At 46.3% G+C, this 19,964-nt stretch overlaps 1 protein-coding gene across 4 annotated transcripts in view; it reads left to right on the plus strand.

The window, feature by feature from the left end:
• TMEM241 (transmembrane protein 241) overlaps window positions 1-19,964 on the plus strand; it is a 99,408-nt gene that overhangs the window by 57,788 nt on the left and 21,656 nt on the right. Inside the window, exon 14 of one of the 4 annotated variants that reach the window (XM_010976870.3) lies at window positions 13,304-13,368. The exons of the other annotated variants lie outside the window; for them this stretch is intronic. Coding sequence (XP_010975172.1) covers window positions 13,304-13,368 — 65 coding nt within the window. The remainder of the gene's footprint in view (window positions 1-13,303; window positions 13,369-19,964) is intronic. 4 annotated transcript variants of the gene reach the window in all.

Below are 19,964 nucleotides of genomic sequence, written 5' to 3' on the forward strand. Positions count from 1 at the left end.
CCGTGTCAGCTTTATGGGGGCTGGAGGAAGAGGTCAGACCCCTGGGACCTAGGGGACCCTGAAGACTAGCTCATGCTTTGCCGTCAGGCTGCCTCCCACAGGCTGTGGAAAGAGGGTGAGGGCACCCCTCAGCCAGTCCCCTCTGCCCTGTGCAATGCGAGGCCACCTTCACGCTCCCCAGCAAACAGAAACCTGCCCTCCCTCCTCGCGCTGCTGGCAAAACATAATGGAATTTTTGCTCCATAGATAGCAGCTCGTTGGCCAATCATATTTTAGATTCAGACCTCATACCGCCCATTGAATACCTGATACAGTAAAACAGTAGGAACAGTGCTGACAGCTCACGCTGATTGCCTGCTCACAGGGTACCAGGTGGTGTCCTGGGTACTTGGACACACATGTCTGACTTAACTTCTCATCACGATCTTGCGTGCTTTGAACTGTGTGCTTCTCCTTCCCCCTTAGCCCTGAGGAGACAAAGACGTTAGGTAACTTGTCTGAGCTAGAACCAGGGAGCTTGGACTTGGACCTGGGTCTTGACTGCAGAGCCTGCACCCCCTCAGGCTGGAGGGTCTCCGCTGCAGCGGGGGTGAGATGGAGAGGCTGAGTTGGAACATGATTATAATGAGCGTAATTGGACTCCCTGACTCACTCTTTGTTGTTGTTGTTGTATTTTTCTTAATGGTTAAGTACACAATATAGAAAACACCCCCAGGAAACTGGGAGGCTGCTGGGGCCCAGATGAAAGCGAGGGGTCTCAACCTGCCACCCGGGCAAAGCTGGACCACACTGTCGGGACGAGTCTCAGGAACTCCCACCGCCCAGCAGCACCGCGTGTGCCCGCACACAGGAGCCGGGCCCCCTGGGCTCTGAGGATGCAAACGGCACCGTGCCTTGGTTAGGTCTTGAATTTCCTGGTAGGTGTTTAACTGCAGGCTGTGTTCTCCATTATTGAAGCAAATAATTTTTTTCTTACTTGGTGATTTGAATTTTGATCCATGACACCTCTGCAAAAAAAAAAAAAAAAAAAAAAGTTTAGTTCAAGTTTCTTCATTAAAAAAAAAATCAAAATGCTTATTATAGAAATCTTAGGAAGTTAAGTTAAAGGAAAAGAAGACAAAGCTTACGTGATCCCACTACTGCAGATGTTCCGATGTCTGCTTTGGGACTTATCTCTGTCCGCATGTAACTGGTTGGTTTGTTTTCCCAGAAATGGCATCATTCTCTACCTGTTCATTTTTTTTTTTTTAATAGAGGTTCTGGGGATTGAACCCAGGACCTTGTGCATGCTAAGCATGCTCTCCACCACTGAGCTTTTACCCTCCACGCACCTGTTAGTTTTTATGTAACAATATTGGAAATATTTCTCCTTCTTGGAGTAGATGAGGAGATTGAGGCCCAGAGAGATGACCAACTTTTTCAAAGCCTTCTCTACAGCCTGACCTGGGAGAAGCAGCCGCACGCAGCTGCCTGGTCCAGAGCTTGCTTGGCCTGATATGGGCTGAGACCTATGAGTCCCGGGCACCAGTGGGCATTTAGCACAATGTCTGACGTGTCATAGGCCCTTGATAAAGGAAAGAATGAAAGAAAGAAACTGGCTTCCGTGGCTGAGGCTTGTCTTCACGCCTGGGCTGCCCCGCAGTTTGTTTGAGCAGCTTCCTGGCTCCCCTTTCCGGCCCCACTACCAAAGCCTCAAGGTGGTGAACTCAGAAGCCCCCAGTGTTAGGCTGGCAGAAAAGGCTACATTTTCCCTCTGCAGCTGTAGGCTGACTGCAACACACACATTCTAGCAGTTAAGGTCCCGATTGTAGGGGTGAGTTCCTCTGATTTGACAAATACGCCACCAGGTCCTAGAGAGGCTTTTCAGGCTGAGGGGAGGACTATGGTTTCACATGCGGAGTTAATCCAGTGCACTTTCCCGGTGACGTGGCTCAGAAGTCCTGTACTTAAAAGTGGTTAACTGCAGTGATGCACCCTTAGATCCAGCGTGTGGGTTCCTGGACCCCACAGGTGAGCCAGCCTCATGTTCTGAGGTTAGCAGACAGCATACAGCCCCGCTCTCTCTAAACCCCCGGCTCCATCCCTTTCCTGGGGAGGTCAGCTCATTTTTATCTTCCCCTTTAACCCCTCGAGGAATTGATATTTTGAGCCTGAACTGAAAAGGGGAAGAAGACATCCTGAACGCCTGAGGGAACTTTAAGCTTAATGTAGCAGGGACTCTGCTGTTGGAGCAGATGAACACGTTCCCCCTTCTCTAACCACTTTCCCTGGGTCCTTCCAAACACACAGGAGAGGAGGTGATGTGACACTTGTCCCTATACTAAATCCATCGGCAAAATCCTTCCCCCTTGCATACTGGGAGTGCGTTTCTTGGAGCTTCGGAGAGATGCCCATGTCTGGGTCTTGCACATGCTCCTCGGTGCCCAGGCTGAGCCTTTGCTGGAGGAGGAGACGTGCCTGCCCCTCTGCTCGGCCTGCAGTGCTGATTCTGTGTCCCCTGATTCATGAAGGCATTTACTGAACACTTAAAGGTTCAGCCCTGCAGGCGCTGGGGACCGAGCGGAGACTCTGCCCCTGTGAGCACACAGGGTGTGCGGTCCTGGAACCCAGACCTGTGAGCCTGTGTGGGAGGAGCTGCCCCGGGGCCCACGGGGACCCTTCAGTTTCTGCCCTTACTGTCTGGGCCTCCGGGAGCCAGCACCGAGCCACAGGACCACCCTGCCGCCTCTGGCCTGGCTGAACTCACGGTCCTGAGCCGCTATCTGGAGTGCGGGTGGGGATGGGGGTAGGATTCTGAGTTTAAGAATCCAGCACATTCGGTTGACAAGACCGTGGCGAGAGCAGGCACTCTGCTCCTTACTGGTGGAAGCGTCACTTGTCTCAGCCCAGCGGAGGCTGCTTGGCTGTTCTTACCCTGCTTGCCAGTGTGTGTGTGCTTTGACCCGCTGCCGCCACTTGTGGGAACTTATCCTGTAGATACGTTTCCACCAGTCTAAATGGCAGATGTGCAGGGTCACTAAACTGCACTTTTTATAGGAGCAAAAGAAAACAATCCCAGTGTTCATCAGTAGGGGGTCAGGACCCATCTTGCCAGTAGAGTTCTGTAAGAAAAATCAATGACCTTCTCCCCGTATAGCCAGGGAAAGACCTCCGAGACACGTTACCAAGTGAACGATGCAGGGAGTAAAACCGCATATGTGATATGCTGGATTTTATGTAAAAGAAAAAAAAACAGGACCCGTGTTCATTTTCGCTTACATAAGCATAAAGAAACTTTAATGCATGAGAGACATGATGACCTTTGGCAGAAAGTGAGAACTGAACAGACTGGGGGCTAAAAAGGCAGAGAGATGCTTCACTGTGTATATTTTTGTGGTTTTCAGTTTTGGAATCATGGTTGTATTATGTATTTAAAAATGAAATTTGAAAATTAAAGTAGGCTGCAGTCTGCCCCCCACCCCACCTCCCAAATGGCATGAGAATAACTTCACCTTTGCTTACACAGAGCTTAAGCCTGAGTGTGAGAATTTGGATCCAGAAATTAATGATTGATTGCTAGAAACCTGTATCTGGAAGGAAGGAGACAGAAGTATCAGTGAAGTGGGTCCCCTTAGGGGAGAGAGAACAGGGTCCCAGGAAGGGTGGCCCCCTGAGCTGAAGGGATGTAACCTGTGAGACCTCTGGGAAAGGGGGCTGGCACTGCAGAGGGCTGTTTGAAGGACTGGGGGTTCTCTGATGTGTCCAAAAGACGGTCAGGAGCGCTCTTTGAATGTGACTTATCTGTAGAGGCGACCACACAGCCTGAGTCCTGGTGTTGTGCGGATCAGATGCTTGGGAGGTGACCACCTGAAACGTGGCAGGGCCACCCTGATGAACTGCTGGTGCCCCGACATTCCACGGCTGTTGGCAGGTTCTTCCTGTTTAGATGAATGAACCAGGTTCCTCCAGGAGTCTGAATATACACTTACGCATATGTCTGGGGCCACAGGCTTTCATGCTTCTTTAAGGAAAAGCAGCCTCTGCTGCGTGCTGTCTCCTTGAAGGAGGTGGGTATCGGTGGGCTCCCGGCTGCACCCAGAGGAGGGGTGGGCCCACGCCAGCTCCCTGCACTTAGACCTTCTGACTCCTGTAATGGATCCCTGGTGAAGACCACAGTGCAAATGTCTCATTTTCGGCTTTCTAAATTGTATAGGTGGTGTACCTTGTAAATCATCCTGGGGACAGGACAAGACATTTCTTCTCTCTGGGTCACTCCACTGGGCCTCTTTGTGGCAATTGACGGGTTTCCTAAGTTAACTGCTCTCTCCTTTTTTTTGGTAACTATGCTTTCATTTTAAACTTAGGAGACAGGCTAACATTAAATGGCTTCTTCCAGCTGTAGGGTTGCCCGCATCTTAGGGACACCCAGTGTGTGACTGACCATGTACCTTCTTGGCTTTGGCTGCAGCCAAACTCCTGGGCTGCCTCCTCCTCTGCTGCGTGCAGCCCCCTCCCCACCATGTAGGTAGACAGCTCAGGCGTGGACTTGGGGTAACAGCCTCATCCGTGCCTCCTGATCCTTTTTCCCCACCCCCCATCCTTCATCTCTCTTATCTACTTCTAATAGACTTTTAATTAAGTCTGCAATGACTGTCTTGTTAAGCTCCTTGAAAATTATCACTGGAACAAGTCAGGGAATGAATAGGATTCCCCCTTTCTCTTTCAAGAAAAAATTTTAAGTCAAAGAATAAAATTCAGTCCCAGAGAGATACTTTATAGGTAATTCCTTTGTCTTATAGGAAGACAAAGGAGCTGAAACCCAGAGATGGGGAAGGGCTGGCCTGAGGTGAGTCAGTGAGTTTGTGACACAGCAAGGGAGCATGCCGGCCCTGGGCGTGCTGGCCCGCTCTCGCCCGCAGTCACCGGGCAGGAAGACTGGACTTTTGAAGTCCAAGGCCAGGACTGCCTCGTACATGCTGGTAACACTGCATGCCCAGTCGTCCTGGAAGCAGCTGCCCGTGGTCTTTAAGCGAGTAGATTTCTCCATGGGATTATTTTCAGTACCTTGTTGGGAAAAAGGGGTTTCTAGCTATTGCTTTTTCTCTCTCTCCAAGTTTCCTTCGGTGCTCTGGTCAATACACAATGACTTAGAGTTTGTGAGCTTTTTCCTGCTGTTCCTTCTACGTAGAAAGCCCCTCCCCCATCCCTCACCCGGTAATTCTTACTTGTCCTTCAAGATTAGCTCAGGCATCATCTCGATGTGGGGCTTGTTCCTATAACCTTGAGTGTACCTGCATCTTAGCAGTTTTCATATGATACTGAAATGATTTGCTTGGTCACGTCCAGAAGTGGTGAAGCTATGACAGGGGTGCTGAGGGCAGTTCTCACCTTTTGTTTTTGCCTCTCCAGTTCCTAGTGAGGGCTCAGTGAATTGAATTTGGCCTTAGCTTCATTCTAGCAATAACTCAAAGCCCTTCTCCTTTTTCACTTCTAATTCAGTGAATGGTTCTTCTGAAACAGTTAGTTGTTGTCTTTTTAACTTTCCTTTTTTAAACTCTCCCAAAGAGCAAGGAGTAATGTCTTAGCTGAGGCTGCCATAACAAAATGTCATAGGCTGGATGGCTCAGACAACAGGCATTTATTGTGCACAGTTCTGGGGGCTGGGAAGTCCAAGATCACGGTGCCCGCAGGGTGGGTGTCTGGTGGGAGCTCTCTCCTTGGGTTGCAAGTGCAAGTGGTCACCTTCTAGCTGTGTCTTCACAGGCGGAGGGAGGGCACAAGCTCTCTGATCTCTTCTTATAAGGTGACTGATCACATCTTGAAGACCCCACCCTCGTGACCTCATCTGACCCTAACTGCCTTCCAAAGGCCCCATCTCCCAATACCATAACATTGGAAGTTAGGGCTTCAACATAAGGATTTAGGGTGGAAGAGGGGCACACAATTCAGTCCCTAGCAGGAGAGTTCACAGGTGACCCACTGACATTTTGCAGTGAGTGCCAAGAGTTGTGTGGCAAGAGCTGGGAAGTCTCCGTGGTTTGCGTGTATCCCTCAAGCTGGGGGGCGAGTCGTGTGCCAGCTTTTACCTTTGTGAGGAGCTCTCACTCTCTGGTCATGTAAAACTGAGTATGACCAGACCTGGAGCCAGGGTACAGCCCTTGACGTCATGGGCTCATTTTTCCCAACTGATATTTCTTCAGGAATTTTTAGGATTCAGGAAGGGGTCAGCTTAAAAGTAATACAAGGGGTTTTACCAAATGAGCACCACATTTCCTGTCTTTAAACTCTACAAGCAGGTCTTGATGTGTATCTTTCGGCAAATCTATTCTTTTACCTCCGTTATTAATAAGTATAACAATAACATGAGTTGAAGTTATTGTTAAATTAAATGGAGATGAAAAAAATTGTGACGGCCTTGGAGTAAGTATAATTATGGTGCTTTTTTTTTTGAAGCTCCTTTGAGCTTAAATTCATTTCATTTCTAAAAATAGACTGCAGAGATTAGATCTATTCTTTGAGTGAATCAAAACAACTCAGAAAATCCAAAACCACCTTAGCTTCATGCCCTTCCTTTATAGAAGCACAGAGAACTGCTTAGCTGGGAGACTGCTGGAATTTTTTAATCAACAGGACAAACGTTTGAAAAATAACTATGGCAGAAATCTATCATTCTAAAAGTAAATCTGCCAGTTGATGAGCACGTTTACTGAATAAAATGAGACTGAGAAACTTGAGAAAAAGTACTAGAATGAAAAATCTGTTGACTCCGTACCAGGCTGTCACTGAATTTCATTTGAGGGAAAATTAGGGTAGCCTCAAATTCTCCATTTGTCTTCAACAATTGGGTGTTCTGAGTATATCTGCATTATTTTGCTTTTTGTATTTCTCAGGAAAGAAGCAATACTTGGTAAATTTATTGCCCCTTTATTGAAAGAAAATTATATTACAGAAAATAAAGCAACCCCCCACCAAATCAGGTGTTCTATGATGAGCTGAGGAAGACTGCCCACAGAGACAGGTAAAAGGGAGGAGGCCTCCAAAGGTCCCAGGAAACACTGCTTCAGCAGACGTATTATTAATATGGCCTCTTGAGAAGTGTGAGGACTAAAGAGAAAAAAACTGTGACACCCAGTCCTGGGGGAGAGCCAGCACTTTCTGCACTTCTGATCTGGAAAGATTGCAAGTCCAAGATAAAAGGTCCAAAGGTCCACAGATTTCTGAAGTTATAACCAAAGGACCAGTGTCAGATGGACTAAGAAGACACAGGTTTTTTAAGCACACAACATGCATTGAAGAGTTCCGAGTCTTGATACTTGAACTCTTCTACCCACTTCTCCATTCTTGGGATATGAACTAAGAGAACGCATGGACAAGGAATAGTAGGCAAGTGGGAAACAAAGTTGGATTGAAAAAACTCAGCCTTGGCTTAGAGACTTAAGGCTTTCTGCTCCCTATAGGAGGCATGGCTTCCTCTCCATTCTCCATTCCCACCCCCAAAAGGTGGAGACAGAGGGTCAAGAAAATTCTATTGCATGGATTCAAGAGAAGAAATAAACCATTGGAGTCTGGGTTCTTGCCTTTAAAGCACTGGAATTCCACTAGCTAGTGTAATGAGCCTCATTAAATGCACCATCAGATGAATAATTCTTCCCATCAGAGTGAACTTGGAAGAGAATGAAAGGATGGAACAGAGAAGAGTTTCCTCCCCTGTGGGCAGAGAGAATCATGAGGAGAAGAAACTTTATGTTCCTCTCACCTTCAGCCTGCCTTATTCATCACCACCAGTTGCATTGTATCTGAAACTGTGTCTGAAAAGAGACTGTGCCCTTGAGAAAGTCCTGTTGCCTCAGGCTGATATATACAAGATCCTAGACTACCATAACAATACAAAGCTAATTAAAATTGTAATGATAGGTTAATAAGATTGTCACCAATCAGGAAGATGTTCAGAACAAATCACATAAAGCCTCTCCGCCTTGCCTCACCATGACGTTCAAGGTGGCTCTAAGAAAGCAGTGGTCAGCCAAGCCTGGTTTGAAAACTGCTGGCTTACCATCTCTCTGGGTCTTAGTTTTCTTATCTGTATAATAAAGGGAAATCTGCTTCAGAGTAGAATGTTATGCATTGTGACAGGCCAGCATTCAACTGAAACAGCTTGGGGGAAAACAAATAAATGGCAAAAAACATATTTTTAAAGAAATCAGACATCTGTGAAAGCAATGAGAACTAAATGAAATGAATTTCCAGAGAAAGAAGAGCCTTTACTAGGTGCACCCGGGAACACAGGCTGTTTTCTCTATGGGGTGGGGGGAGGACATTTGCTGATCCTGAGTGCGGGCTAAGGATCTAACTTGGTCCAAGAAGAGGAAATATTCTGTGGGAAAGAGAAACTCGTAGAGCTTTCAGCAGTCGTGTGGAACTGACTTGATGGACTGGACACTAGGAGAGCCCCAAAGGCAAGCCCAGTATTCCCATGAGATATTGCTGAGCTCTGGAGCAGTTTGCAAAGCTGCAGGTTGGCCCAGAAGGGCAAAGTGAAAACTCATAATCTTGGGAGTACTTAGGAGACAAAATCTTGCCTGAAACAAATATACAATGAGTCACCTCCTAAAGACTGTTGCCAGATTCTGTATCTACATGGGATGGGTTATATTACCAGCTCTGATGATCCTAGGGCGTTTCTATAAAATGTATCAGGCAAGTCTCTGTCGCTAGGCCCTGAACACACAGAGATGAGTATCTCACCCACTGGCTGGGGAGACCACACATCTCAGTAGCATCTGGCATGTGCCATGGTAAGGGGTTACAGAAGCCCCTAGAAGAAGCTTCTGATACACTTGGATGTGTGGATGGGGGCCAGGCTCAGGAAAAGTTTTCTATAAATGAATTTTCAGAAGGTGAGTAGGAATTGTTTGGGGATGCCTGTGAAATTATTCCAGGTGAGAGATTTTGCTGAGCAAAGGCAAAATGATGGTAAGAAACAGTGTTTGAAAGACTATAACCAGTTTACGCAGGAGGTGCGTGGCTGAGACTGGGGCAGTTCTGGCTAAGGGCCTTGTAGACATGCTGTCATCAGTCACTTTTTCCTGAAGTCATATGTATTTAAACAATGACAACAACAGAACAGTAAACAACAAAGCTGAATCTCTGAATCTCTTCCAAATAAATGCATGACTTTCTGGCTGTTTCCCACTAACAACTGCTCCTCTTTATTTTCCCTTAAACAAACAGGAAATTTGTCTCAGGATCGAAATGAATGTTTAAAAAACAAACCTGATCTGCTTTAAATACCAAAATCTGTTTAAACAACACAGAGGTTGTGACATCCATTGACAAAGCCAGGAAGTTCAAAGCCCCGCTGTTGACACAATGTATTGAGTTCTGCTATTGTTGGCAGCCTGGACTGTGGCAGGTCCTGGTGTTTGTCATTCAGGTCTGTGTGTGCACGAAGGGGACATTCCTCAGACCACAGGACTCTTTCTTCTTTGGGGAAACATTTGTATTTTTTAAAATGCTTTTTGAAAGCAAGAACAACAATTGGCAGTGATGGCTGCTACTTCCATCTCTTGAATGATGGATCCCAAGAGTAACTTGGAGTCTTTCTCATGAGCAGATTTTAGTCATTGTAAAGCTTGAAGAAAAAATGTTTATGCTTTTACTGACATCCATCTCCAGAATTTTTTTATCAACCTAAACTGAAACTCTGTACCCATTAAACACTAATTCCCCATTCCTCCTGGGCCCTAGACCTTCCATTCTAGTCTCTGAGTTTGGCTCTTCTAAGTACCTCATATAAGTGGAATCACAGTATTTCTCTATCTGTATCTGGCTTATTTCACTGAGCATAATGTCTTCAAGGTTCACCCATGTTGTAGTGTATGTCAGAATTTCCTTCCTTTTTAAGGCTGAATAATATTCCATTATATATACATTTTTACATATATGTACACACACACGCACACATAATGTTTTGTGTACCCGTTCCTCCATTGATTGACACTTGGGTTAGCTATTATGAATAATATTGCTATGAACATGGGTTTGCAAATATCTGTTTGAGTCCCTGCTTACAGTGGATTCTTATTTTCAAAAAAGCTGCACAGAGCTCGTGTGGGTCCCTTCTTGAGTTTCTAGCTCGGAGAAAGGCTGACCTGGGAATCAGGGCCTTCGTCCCACTACTCCCTGCCATGAAGTAGCCGGTCCCCTGGAGCAAGCCGCACTTCATCTCTGGGTCACAGTTTCCACACCTCTGAGCTCAGGCAGTCAGTTTCACCTCTCAAGTTCTGCCCCTTAGGGACCCGTGCATGGGACACTCTGAACCCACACACACAGCTAGCCACTCCTGGCTGCTCCTTGTTCCTCAGTGGAATTCGAGGTGGGGGCGACTCTTGACACAAGCAGATTTGTCGCTCACAACTTCCAGCGCTCTTGAGCAGCCCTGACAGCCCATGGCATATGGAAACCGGTCGCTTTGCTGGGGCATGAATCTGAAGCTCATACACAGTGGGGTGGACGTGTGGGAGCAAGTCGTTCAGTGGGTCAGTCGGGCTGCCCGGTATCTGGCCCTCGGCGACGTGTTGTCAGTTGCTACTCATCCTGTAACCAGTGACTTCCGTGAAGTGGTAGAGCTCTGGTGCTGTGTGTGAATGGGGAGGTTGGGGGTGGGGTGGGAAATGCTTCCAAAAAGAGAGCTGACTGCTTGGGCTGGTGATGGACATAAAGAAAAGGAGAGAAGCCTAAGAAACTGAGGGCTCTTCTGGAAATAGATTAGACAGTGGGCCATCCAACTCCACAGTAGCTCTCTAGAGCAAACGTGTTCTCTACAGAAATGACACAGACCTCTTTGTGAATGAGCATCTCAGCCAGCAGAAGATTTGCTCATTGAGAGATAAAAATTTAGAGAAGTTTGAAAGAGTGGCCGAGGAGAAAGGCAGGAGACCACGCAAACGTTTCCAGGAAGCAGCAGATGGAAAGGCACCAGTCCGGCTACGAAAGCAACCTTATTTTCAAGTCAGGGCTGGTTTGAAAATTCTGAGAGGTGTTTTTCTTGGCAAAAGGTGCATTTAATAGGAACAAACAGGCCAGCTGTCTATCTCACTGCAGACAAGGCTCCTCCCAAGCTGAAGAAACCCACAGAGGAGCAGAGGCACAAGTCCTTGGCTATGACTGCTGCAGTGCGTGTGGGAGGTGATGGCTCCACAGACTAGATTTAAAGTCATGGGAAGGAGGCAGTCAGAGAAGGCCGTGTATGGATGTGAATATCGAATCATCGTGTTGTACACTTTAAATACATAAAATTACATTTGTCAAGCATTCCTCAATAAAGTTGGGGAAAAGGGGGGAAAATGATCTGGTAAAAGGGGTGAAGGGAGTGAAGACAATGGTAAAGAGTTAAGAAAGGCTTCAGAAATGTGGTGAGTTCTTCCACTAACTGCCATCACTAACCTCCATCAGTAGAAGGAAGCCCTTTTCAGCAATCCCAAGAAATATGTCTCCATTGGCACCGTCCCAGGAAATGTCCAAGTTGCAAAAGTAAAGGGGGATTAACGAGATTAATTTTGGTTACAATTAAGGAAGGGAAGGGGGGAAAAAAAGTAAGAGAAAATGACAATTAAAGTAAAAATAAAAGGGAAGGTGATCAAATGGGCATAAATGAGATAAAGTAATATTTCTCCAAACAGCTCAATGTTAATGAGTTGGACAACCTAGATGAAAAACAAAATTTTTTTTGAAAAAGTGAAAATGACAATCATGGATCCAGGAGAAAGAAAAGGCTTGATTAGGACAGTGGCTGTTAAAGGCCATGCCAACTAGAAGCTCCAGGTCCAGAGGCGTTCAGGTCCAAGCTCAGTTCCACAGCAAAGACCATGTGCATCCTTTACAGGAAAAGAAGCAGGGAAGCCTGTTTAACTGACTTGTGTGGTTTGTGTCACCTTGTTTCCAAAACCAGACAATTCCATTGCAAGAGGATCAAATTTATGACCGTACTTGCAAAAGTCCTAAATGAAATATCACACCAGCCGCAGGGAGGACGGGGGGAGAAGAGCTCCATTCATCGTGCTCTTTAAGATAAAAGCCACCACTCAGCTTTCACTTGGAGAAAGCTGTTTCCTCTTGTCCTTTGCATTCTGCTTTGCAACTATCTCTGTGACCCTGCTTTTTTTTCCTTTTTGTTGTCGAGGCTTTCACTGCAAATCAATAAAGGGAAGCAAACAGAAAGTGACCTCAAGAGAGGTGAACTGCTTACAAAGGTTCTAAAATCTCACTAAGTTTCTATACTGAAGGTTCCTGGTTTATATTTCCAGACTTCTTTTTGAGACAGTAAATGAATGAAGATGAAACTCATTTAACATACTCCTTCCTTCTGACCATCTGCTTGCTGCCTTGTTCCCAGCTTGGGACCTAGAGAGGCCTCCAAGACAGGACATGACGTCCCCTTGAGTGAGATGACAGTTGACGTCTCCAAGGGCATCCGGCCTGAGTGGCCTATCCCAGGACAGCCTGGTTCGTTCTTCTTGTCTTTGCACGGAAGCAAGTCCCTAGCATGACCTTTCTAATGGGAGCCAGCGTGCATTCCAGAATGTGGAATTCGGGGAGGAATCATCTTTCCTGAGCAGACGTTCCAAGCGCTGACAAAGCTGGGCCTTTGGTTCACAAATACTCTTTGTGCTTACTGTTTAGGGGCACCTTGGGAGTCTGGGTCCCGTTACTGCTGGTCCTAGGAGACTTTTCTGGAATTTCTAGCTTTGAGAGATGTAGGGTAACCTCTTCCCTCTCCTTTGGCCTCTAGATATTTGCAAATAATTAATTCATTATTTAATTGCTCCCTCCCTGAGGAAGCACCTGATTTCTTAGACTGTGTTGTAAGCCAGAAAGACTGGGACATTAGGACAGGGGAGGGACGGTGCCGTAGGAAAAGGTAGGTTGACAGCTGGGATTTTAGCTAGAGGATCTGGGTGCAGGTTAATGAGTACTTCTGAACTGGGGGATTATTTTTGCACACTTGAGACAAGATGGAAATGGGTATTCTTGCTCTGCCCCTGCCCTGGAGAGAGATGAGTGAGATGTTGGCCGTGTGCCTCCTCTTTTGAAGAGTTTGGAATTTAAATGCTTCTTTGAAGATTCTCACCTCAGAATAGACTAGGATTAGCATTTTCTGTTAAATGCAGCGGTCTAGGAAGTGTGGGGGTGCAAGGACAGGGAGTGGGAAGACATGGCTTATGTCTGGGATCTGAACTAGCACAATCTCAGCTTGTGAATGGCCTCGGAGAAGGTTACCAAGGTTCTACTGCTCTGATGGCCTTTGTTGAAATTATTTCTGCAGGTGATCACAGCTGGTTTATCCATATTGCTGTTTGATATGATCCTGACCAGTGCCACCGTGGGATGGTAAGTCTGCACAGAGAAAGAAGCAGCAAAGTAATTGGGTTTCCTCAGGGTACCAATCTTTGCTCTCAAATGTTAAAGAAAGGGTGTGTGATTTGGGGATATATTTTATTGACATATAAATATGCATTCAAAAGTGTGCATATATATAAATATGCAACTTGATGCATTTTCACAAACTGAATATACCACACCTACTACAGCCAGCATCCAGAGCAGGAAATAGAGCCTCACCAGTACACCTTTCAGCCACTCATCCACCCAAGAGTAACCACTATTGGTGAACCGCTAATTGTGTGTGTGTGTGTGTGTATGTGTGTGTGTAACTATGTTTGGGTTTTTTCCTTTGATCCTTCAATTCATTTTCTCTTAGGCAAGCTCCAGATCATCCTCATTTAGAATGCATCTGCCTATTTTCTTAAAGACAGAACTGCCTCCCCCACCCCCATATTTGAAGAAAGTCCTGAAGGAATGGGGAAGTGAGCCATGGGGACATTGTGGGGGAACAGCATGTGCAAAGGTCCTGAGGTCAGAGTGTGCTTGGTCTGCTCAAAGAGCAGTGTAGCCAGAGCAGGCTGATAGGGGGAGAGGAGTAGGAGAGAAGGCTGGAGAGGGAGTTGATGGCTGACCATGTGGGGTCTTAAAGGCCATTGTAAGGGCTTGGCTTTACCCTGAGTAGGGGTGGGGTAAGTGATCAGAGGATTTTGAGCAGAGGAGCCACGTGGGGCTATGTTAAAAACACATTCCTTGGTCTGCTGTGTGGAAGGTAGGCTGTAGGGTTCTACCTCTGAACTCTCTACACAGACTGCCCATTGGAGAGATAACCAAGTTAGGACTTTGATCTATTCCCACTTGTTAATATTCAAACCAGCTGATATGATCACTGCCAAGGGTTTTAGTTGTCATCTTCAGGGAAGGTGGAGACAAGGTGGGGAGTAGTGGTGAGTTTAAGTTGTGAAGATCACTGTTGCTCCCCTTACCAGTGGGCACACTTTATTTTGGGGGGTATATACTTATGTACTTTAAAGCTATGTAGTAATGCATGCTCTTTGTGAGATACATTAGACGATACAGAAAGGCATCAAGTGAAAAGTAAAGGTCTGTTGTCCTCTGCGTCCACTGTCTCCACTCACCAGAACTCACACCAGTTTGGACCTAGTGGTGAGAATGTTGGACTGTACGGTCAGGGATGTCCGTGCGAGTGAGGAGGGCTCCATTGTCTGCAAAGTGAAACCACACTGAGTGGTGCTTGCTGAGCAAGATGAGCTGCTGGGTCCCTGGGGTGGTTAGTCCTGGCTGAGTCTTCGCCCGGCCTAAAGGCTGCTCCTCTGGTGACACACAGCCTTCCTTTCCTGTGACCACGGCTGCCTGCTGCCTGGCCTGAGTCACTAACACAGCACGTTATGGAGCATAATTCCTATTTGTTGGTGCTACTTACTGGTCTCCTAACCTCTGTTTTAAAAAGAAAAACAAGCCAAGGGCCACTTGAAGAGAATGCTGATTTCCATTCCAGTTTGGATATATTGTTTGGTATGGCCCCCTCCACCCCCGCCCAGGAATGGGGCTCCAAAATTGAAATGCAGACAAGTTTTGGAGTAGGTTTTGACATTTCTTTACCAGCATGATGGAAACAAAAAACAACTGTTGTTTAGCTTTCCTCAAATAAGGCATAGTTCTAGAAAATCGGTATTTTTTCTCATATTTGGGGTGAGAGTAATCCTAAGGGTTGGCCCCTCTGCTTTTCGCTTTTATTTGCCCGTTGGACCTGCAGAATTGTCACCTGCTTACACAAGGACCACAGTGCCCGGTGTGCCCATGCAGCCTCCCCTCTCCCAGGACATCTTGTGAACAATCCCCCGGTGCCCTCATAGCATCGAAAGTGGTGACATTTTTAAACCTCAGTAGGAAGTTGCTTCAGGATAAGTGTGAGGGCAGAAGCAGGCTCAGGGGACACCACCATGAGGAGGTCTAACAGGTGACTTTGCGTCTCTTGTGGCTTCGGGCTGGAAGGGGTTTGTTCAGTAAACAGGTATTTCCCGAGGGCCAGGGACAGCTCTTGGAAAAAGGTGAAAAATCACTTCCCTGGGTGTCTGTAGATGCTTCTCTCCCTGCCTGAGGGCAGGTCTGTATGTAAACCATTCAGACGGGCAGAAATGAATCCTTTTGCTCACGGCAATCAGTGAAGGATTTTCACTCTCTTTCAGGATCCCCTAATGGGGGCATTTCCTGCCCCAGGAGGAAAAATGGAAGGAAAAGAAAAATTAGGAAATACTCCTGTGCCTTCCTCTTCTTCCTTCTCCTGATCTCTCCTCCTTTTTTAATAATAGTAACTGTTTATTGAACAACTACTGTATTTCAGCCATTTTTAAAATAAAATGATCTCACTGACTTTCACAACAACCCTCCAAGTTATCCCCATTTTTAACAATGAAGAAGCTGAGTTTCAGGGACATTTAATTGACTTTCCCAGGATTTTAGAGCTACTAGGTGATTGGACCAGAATTCAAATCCAGGTCTGTGTGTGTCCAGGATCCCATAAACCTCACATGCCCCCTAGAAATGACTTGGGAAACACCAAGGGCTTAGCAGCAGCAGCAGAGACAGTGTCTCGACAGAAATGGGTCATAGGGAGGTAGAAAAGACATTGGCCTAAATGTTCCTCTTCCCACCAGTCTGATCATTTATAACGAGCATCTGGATGATCCGGCAGCAGTACAGAGGGAGCGTTACCCAGGACGGAACAGCTCTGGTTTTGTTCAGGGGCTGACATGGTGAACTAAGAATGTCCAGTGGAACATTTTTAGGAAAAGGATCTCATTGCCTTAGAATTTTAATACTATAAGCCATAATTCTACCAATCAGCTAACCAGTATTTATTGAGTGCTGTGTGCAAAGTACATGGACATTATTAAGAAGCATAAGGCATCATCCAGCCCTCGGGGTTTTCAGGAGAAGGAGAAGTCACAGAGCTAATGTGCGTGGTCAGATAGTAACTGTTTGACTGCATGATGGACGTGAAGACTGAAGGGGTGATCAGGAGGGCCTTGGAACTGGCTTGAAACTGGACCTTCTGCAGAAGGGAATAGCTAGACTGTGGGTGGAAAAGGATTTGGTCCCTCTGGCCCCAGGAAGACAGGGATGGGTGGAGGGGCAGGAGGTGCCAATGGTGAGACTGAACGATTTGGAACCGGAGCTGGGGCTGAGGATCAGGGAGCTAGTCCTGCTGCCTCCTTCTTCCTCCCCACCTGTCCTTCTGGGAAGTCAGGACACAAATGGTGGGCAGGTTGGCATCCAAAAACCCAACTGCCAAGATATCCTGGTATCCTTGAGACCCTTCCCCAAATTTCTGTATATTTCTTCATAGTGATCGTCTAAATTCTAGACAGTATTTTTCTTTCTTATAAATTAGTCTCATTGACTATATTTTGTGCATAATTGCAGAATGAATTTAAAAAAAACCAAACCAACCCAGGTGTTGAACCGAGTGTGAGAAATAAGCTTGAGCTCACTCTCCAATGGGGAGGACGTGCTTACTCTGAATGTTACAGCCGCCGTCTGTGAAAGGCTGTGTCTCCAGGCTGTTCCACATCCTGTGAACTTCATGGCATGCCCTGAACAAGATGGAAAGAAAGGCTGTGTGTACCCAAATCAAGGAAACAGCATGTGTGATTATTGCAAAAGGAACCTTGACTTTGGAATTTCCTGATTTTTTAGAACTCTCGAGTTTAAGGATGGTATGTTTTCAGCCTCAAAGAATTTTCCAACCACAAAGTGAACCACCAGGAGAGGAGTGTCAGACTGTATTTCAGATTTCCTGTCTTTGGCACGGAGCTGGTCTTCATGGTCCATATACTGGGTGTGTTCAAGCTGGGACTGGGTGACCAGCTCTCAGATCCTGGGCGGGGATTCGTGGCTGGTCTCTGTCCTGTGGGAGCTTAGACAGATCAGAAGTTACAAAAGGCAGGGCTGCAGGTCTGTTTTGTTTGGACCTACTGTGTTTGCCTGTATAGTTATTGTTTCTTCTTTTTTGATTTTCAAATTTCAAATTAGTTAACATTTAGAAATCAGATGATTTCCCCATAAAAGTCCAGCTTTCCAGATTCTTTTGAAAATGTGGAACAGCTGTTAATTTGAGCAGCAGTTGCTGAAATGGGAAGAGGCTGCCCTTCACGTGGGCTCTCCGAGTCAGCAGGCCTCCACCACTGCAGGCGGGCTGAGGCTGAGGACCCCGACTCGGCTGACAGCCTCCCTCTATTTGCCTGTGTGGTCATTCATTCCACAAGTGCCTGCCAGGCTCTGAGGCTACAGACACAGTCTGTGACCCTAGCAAGGTCTCCATCTAGGACACGAGGGCACATGTCCTCATCCACCTTCTTGGGTGGGCAACAGCTTAGACGCACAAAATCACTCATTGTCTAAAGTAGTGTTTTTCACTGTCAGCACTGTTGACATTTTGGGTCAGATCATTCTTTGTTGTGAGGGGCCGTCCTGTGCCTTGTAGGATTTTTAGCAGCAAAACTGAGCCCCACCTTACTGGATGCCAGTAGCCACCCTCCTCAGCTGTAACAACCAAAAATGTCTCCAGACATTGCCAGAGGTTCCCTTGGGGGCAGAATCGCCCCAACTGGGGATTCACGGATCTAAAAGTTTGTGGCGGTTAGTGGAGAAATGGCATTTGAAATTGCAGCAAGATCTTAAGGAACTTGCTTATCTCCTAATCAGAGATTTGGATCGGCTCCAGGGTCAAGTCCTCAGCAGCCCCCCCACCCTCTGTGTGTCCAGCCACCAGCATTGACCACACAGGTGTGCACTCTCCACCTACCTGCCGGCTGAGCACTCCCCTTCATTCACCTTTGCGTCTCTCTGCCTGGCATTAATCAACAGGTGCCAAACTTCTAAACCATGTACCCAAGAAAAATTATAAACTTAACAAGCCCCCAACATTGATCAACTTTTAAAGCCTTTAATTAAAAGCAACTGCTCCTGTCCAGCTAATTAATCTGGTTTTTAATTATAAAAACAATCTATTGCAAGGTAATTTAAATATCCAGATTAATGTTTAGTTATTCATTTTTAACTTAACAGCATTTTAGGGTATGTATCACTGTGAATGCCCTCTATTCCAAAGTTTCGTCCAAGGAACAGATACAAAAGAAAAAATTCGGAACCCTGAGCAGTGTCCTTGTCGAGTAGAATTAGTTGTGGGTGCCTCCTCTTTGACTCCTCTTTAGATTAGGAGAGTCACTCCTATCTGTGAAATAGTTTAGGTACAAGGAGAGAAAGGAATAACCAAAACACAGGCTCTTTGTAGGATTTCTTGACCCCCTTCTCTCCTTTGCCCATTATTCAGCGAACCCGTCATTGGTCCTGGGTTACCAGCACGAGGATCGCTTGAACTTGATCCTAGTCCCAACTTCAGTAACACCAACAGTCTTTAGAAAATGATCTTGCATCATCTCTGAGTAAAGATATCTAAGCCTTTAATTTTCGGGGACTGCCTGGAGACTGCCTAAGTCTGTTTGTAGGAAGAATCAATTTAGGGGTGAAGAAAGAATTTCCCCCAACACACCCTAAAATGCACCTAGGAACACAGTGTCTGAACTTGATCCAGTTTCCATCTGAATTAAAAATTTGAAACCCCCTCTTTGAAGTGCTAAGAAGGGCCTTCTAAGTAACGATGCTCATTACCATTTATCAGATTGTGAACTGTCTATCACTCAGCAAGTTCCCAAGGGAGTGGTCCATTAGTTTTGGAAAAGAGGAAAAGAGAAAAAAAAAAACAAAACAGTTTGGAATCTAGATGGGAGAAGGGGGAGCAGGTATAAGAATTCCGTTACTCATTGAGCAAATATTTATTGGGTGTTGTAAGTGTGAGGCCTCCAGCTGGGAAAAGGACACAGTCTGTCCTCCATCTGGTGGGTACCATAGGCATTCATTGAATCAGCGCATAATAAATGTAAAATTGAGATGGGGCCTTTGGCTCCCGATGAGAGAAAAGAGAAGGACTGGAGAGATGCTGAAAATAACCGCCTGGAAGAGAAGCTAGTGATGGCTATTTCTGGCCGGCTCTGCTCTGCAATCTGATGTTTATGCCTTAGTTACATGAAGTTTGTTCACTTCAGGAAAGATGGGGATTACAAGATTTGCAAACAGTTCAGTAAAGCTCTGACTTAAACAGTTGTAATGCTATTAAGATTCCTGCACTGCGTGTCAGTGTCTCCCGCTGTTTAGAAAACAGCATCAAAGCTCACCTCCCCGGCTGTCTTCACAGTAAACGGAGCCAGGTTTCTTTTCATGTCAGCATTCCCTAAGCCGCTTGGTGTTTCATTAAATCGCTAAGCCAAAGGGATGGAATGCCAGGTTATTGCACTTCAGCATTGTTCTAAGGCTACAGGAGTGAGGGTGGCAACGAGCCAGCCGATACCCTGTTCTCCTCCTTGGTGATTAAGGAGGATTAGTGCAAGTGACTGAGCCCCCTGTTACATTTGCAGAAATAAAACTCTTCCAAAGCCAGTTCTGTACAGATCTTGCATCAGGTCACCGTGACTGCGCTTGCCCAGGGGGTTAGGAAGACGGTGTGTGCGTTCTTTAAGGGACGT

The sequence above is a fragment of the Camelus dromedarius genome, chromosome 32, assembly GCF_036321535.1.
Source record: "Camelus dromedarius isolate mCamDro1 chromosome 32, mCamDro1.pat, whole genome shotgun sequence".
NCBI classification, from domain to species: Eukaryota; Metazoa; Chordata; class Mammalia; order Artiodactyla; family Camelidae; genus Camelus; species Camelus dromedarius.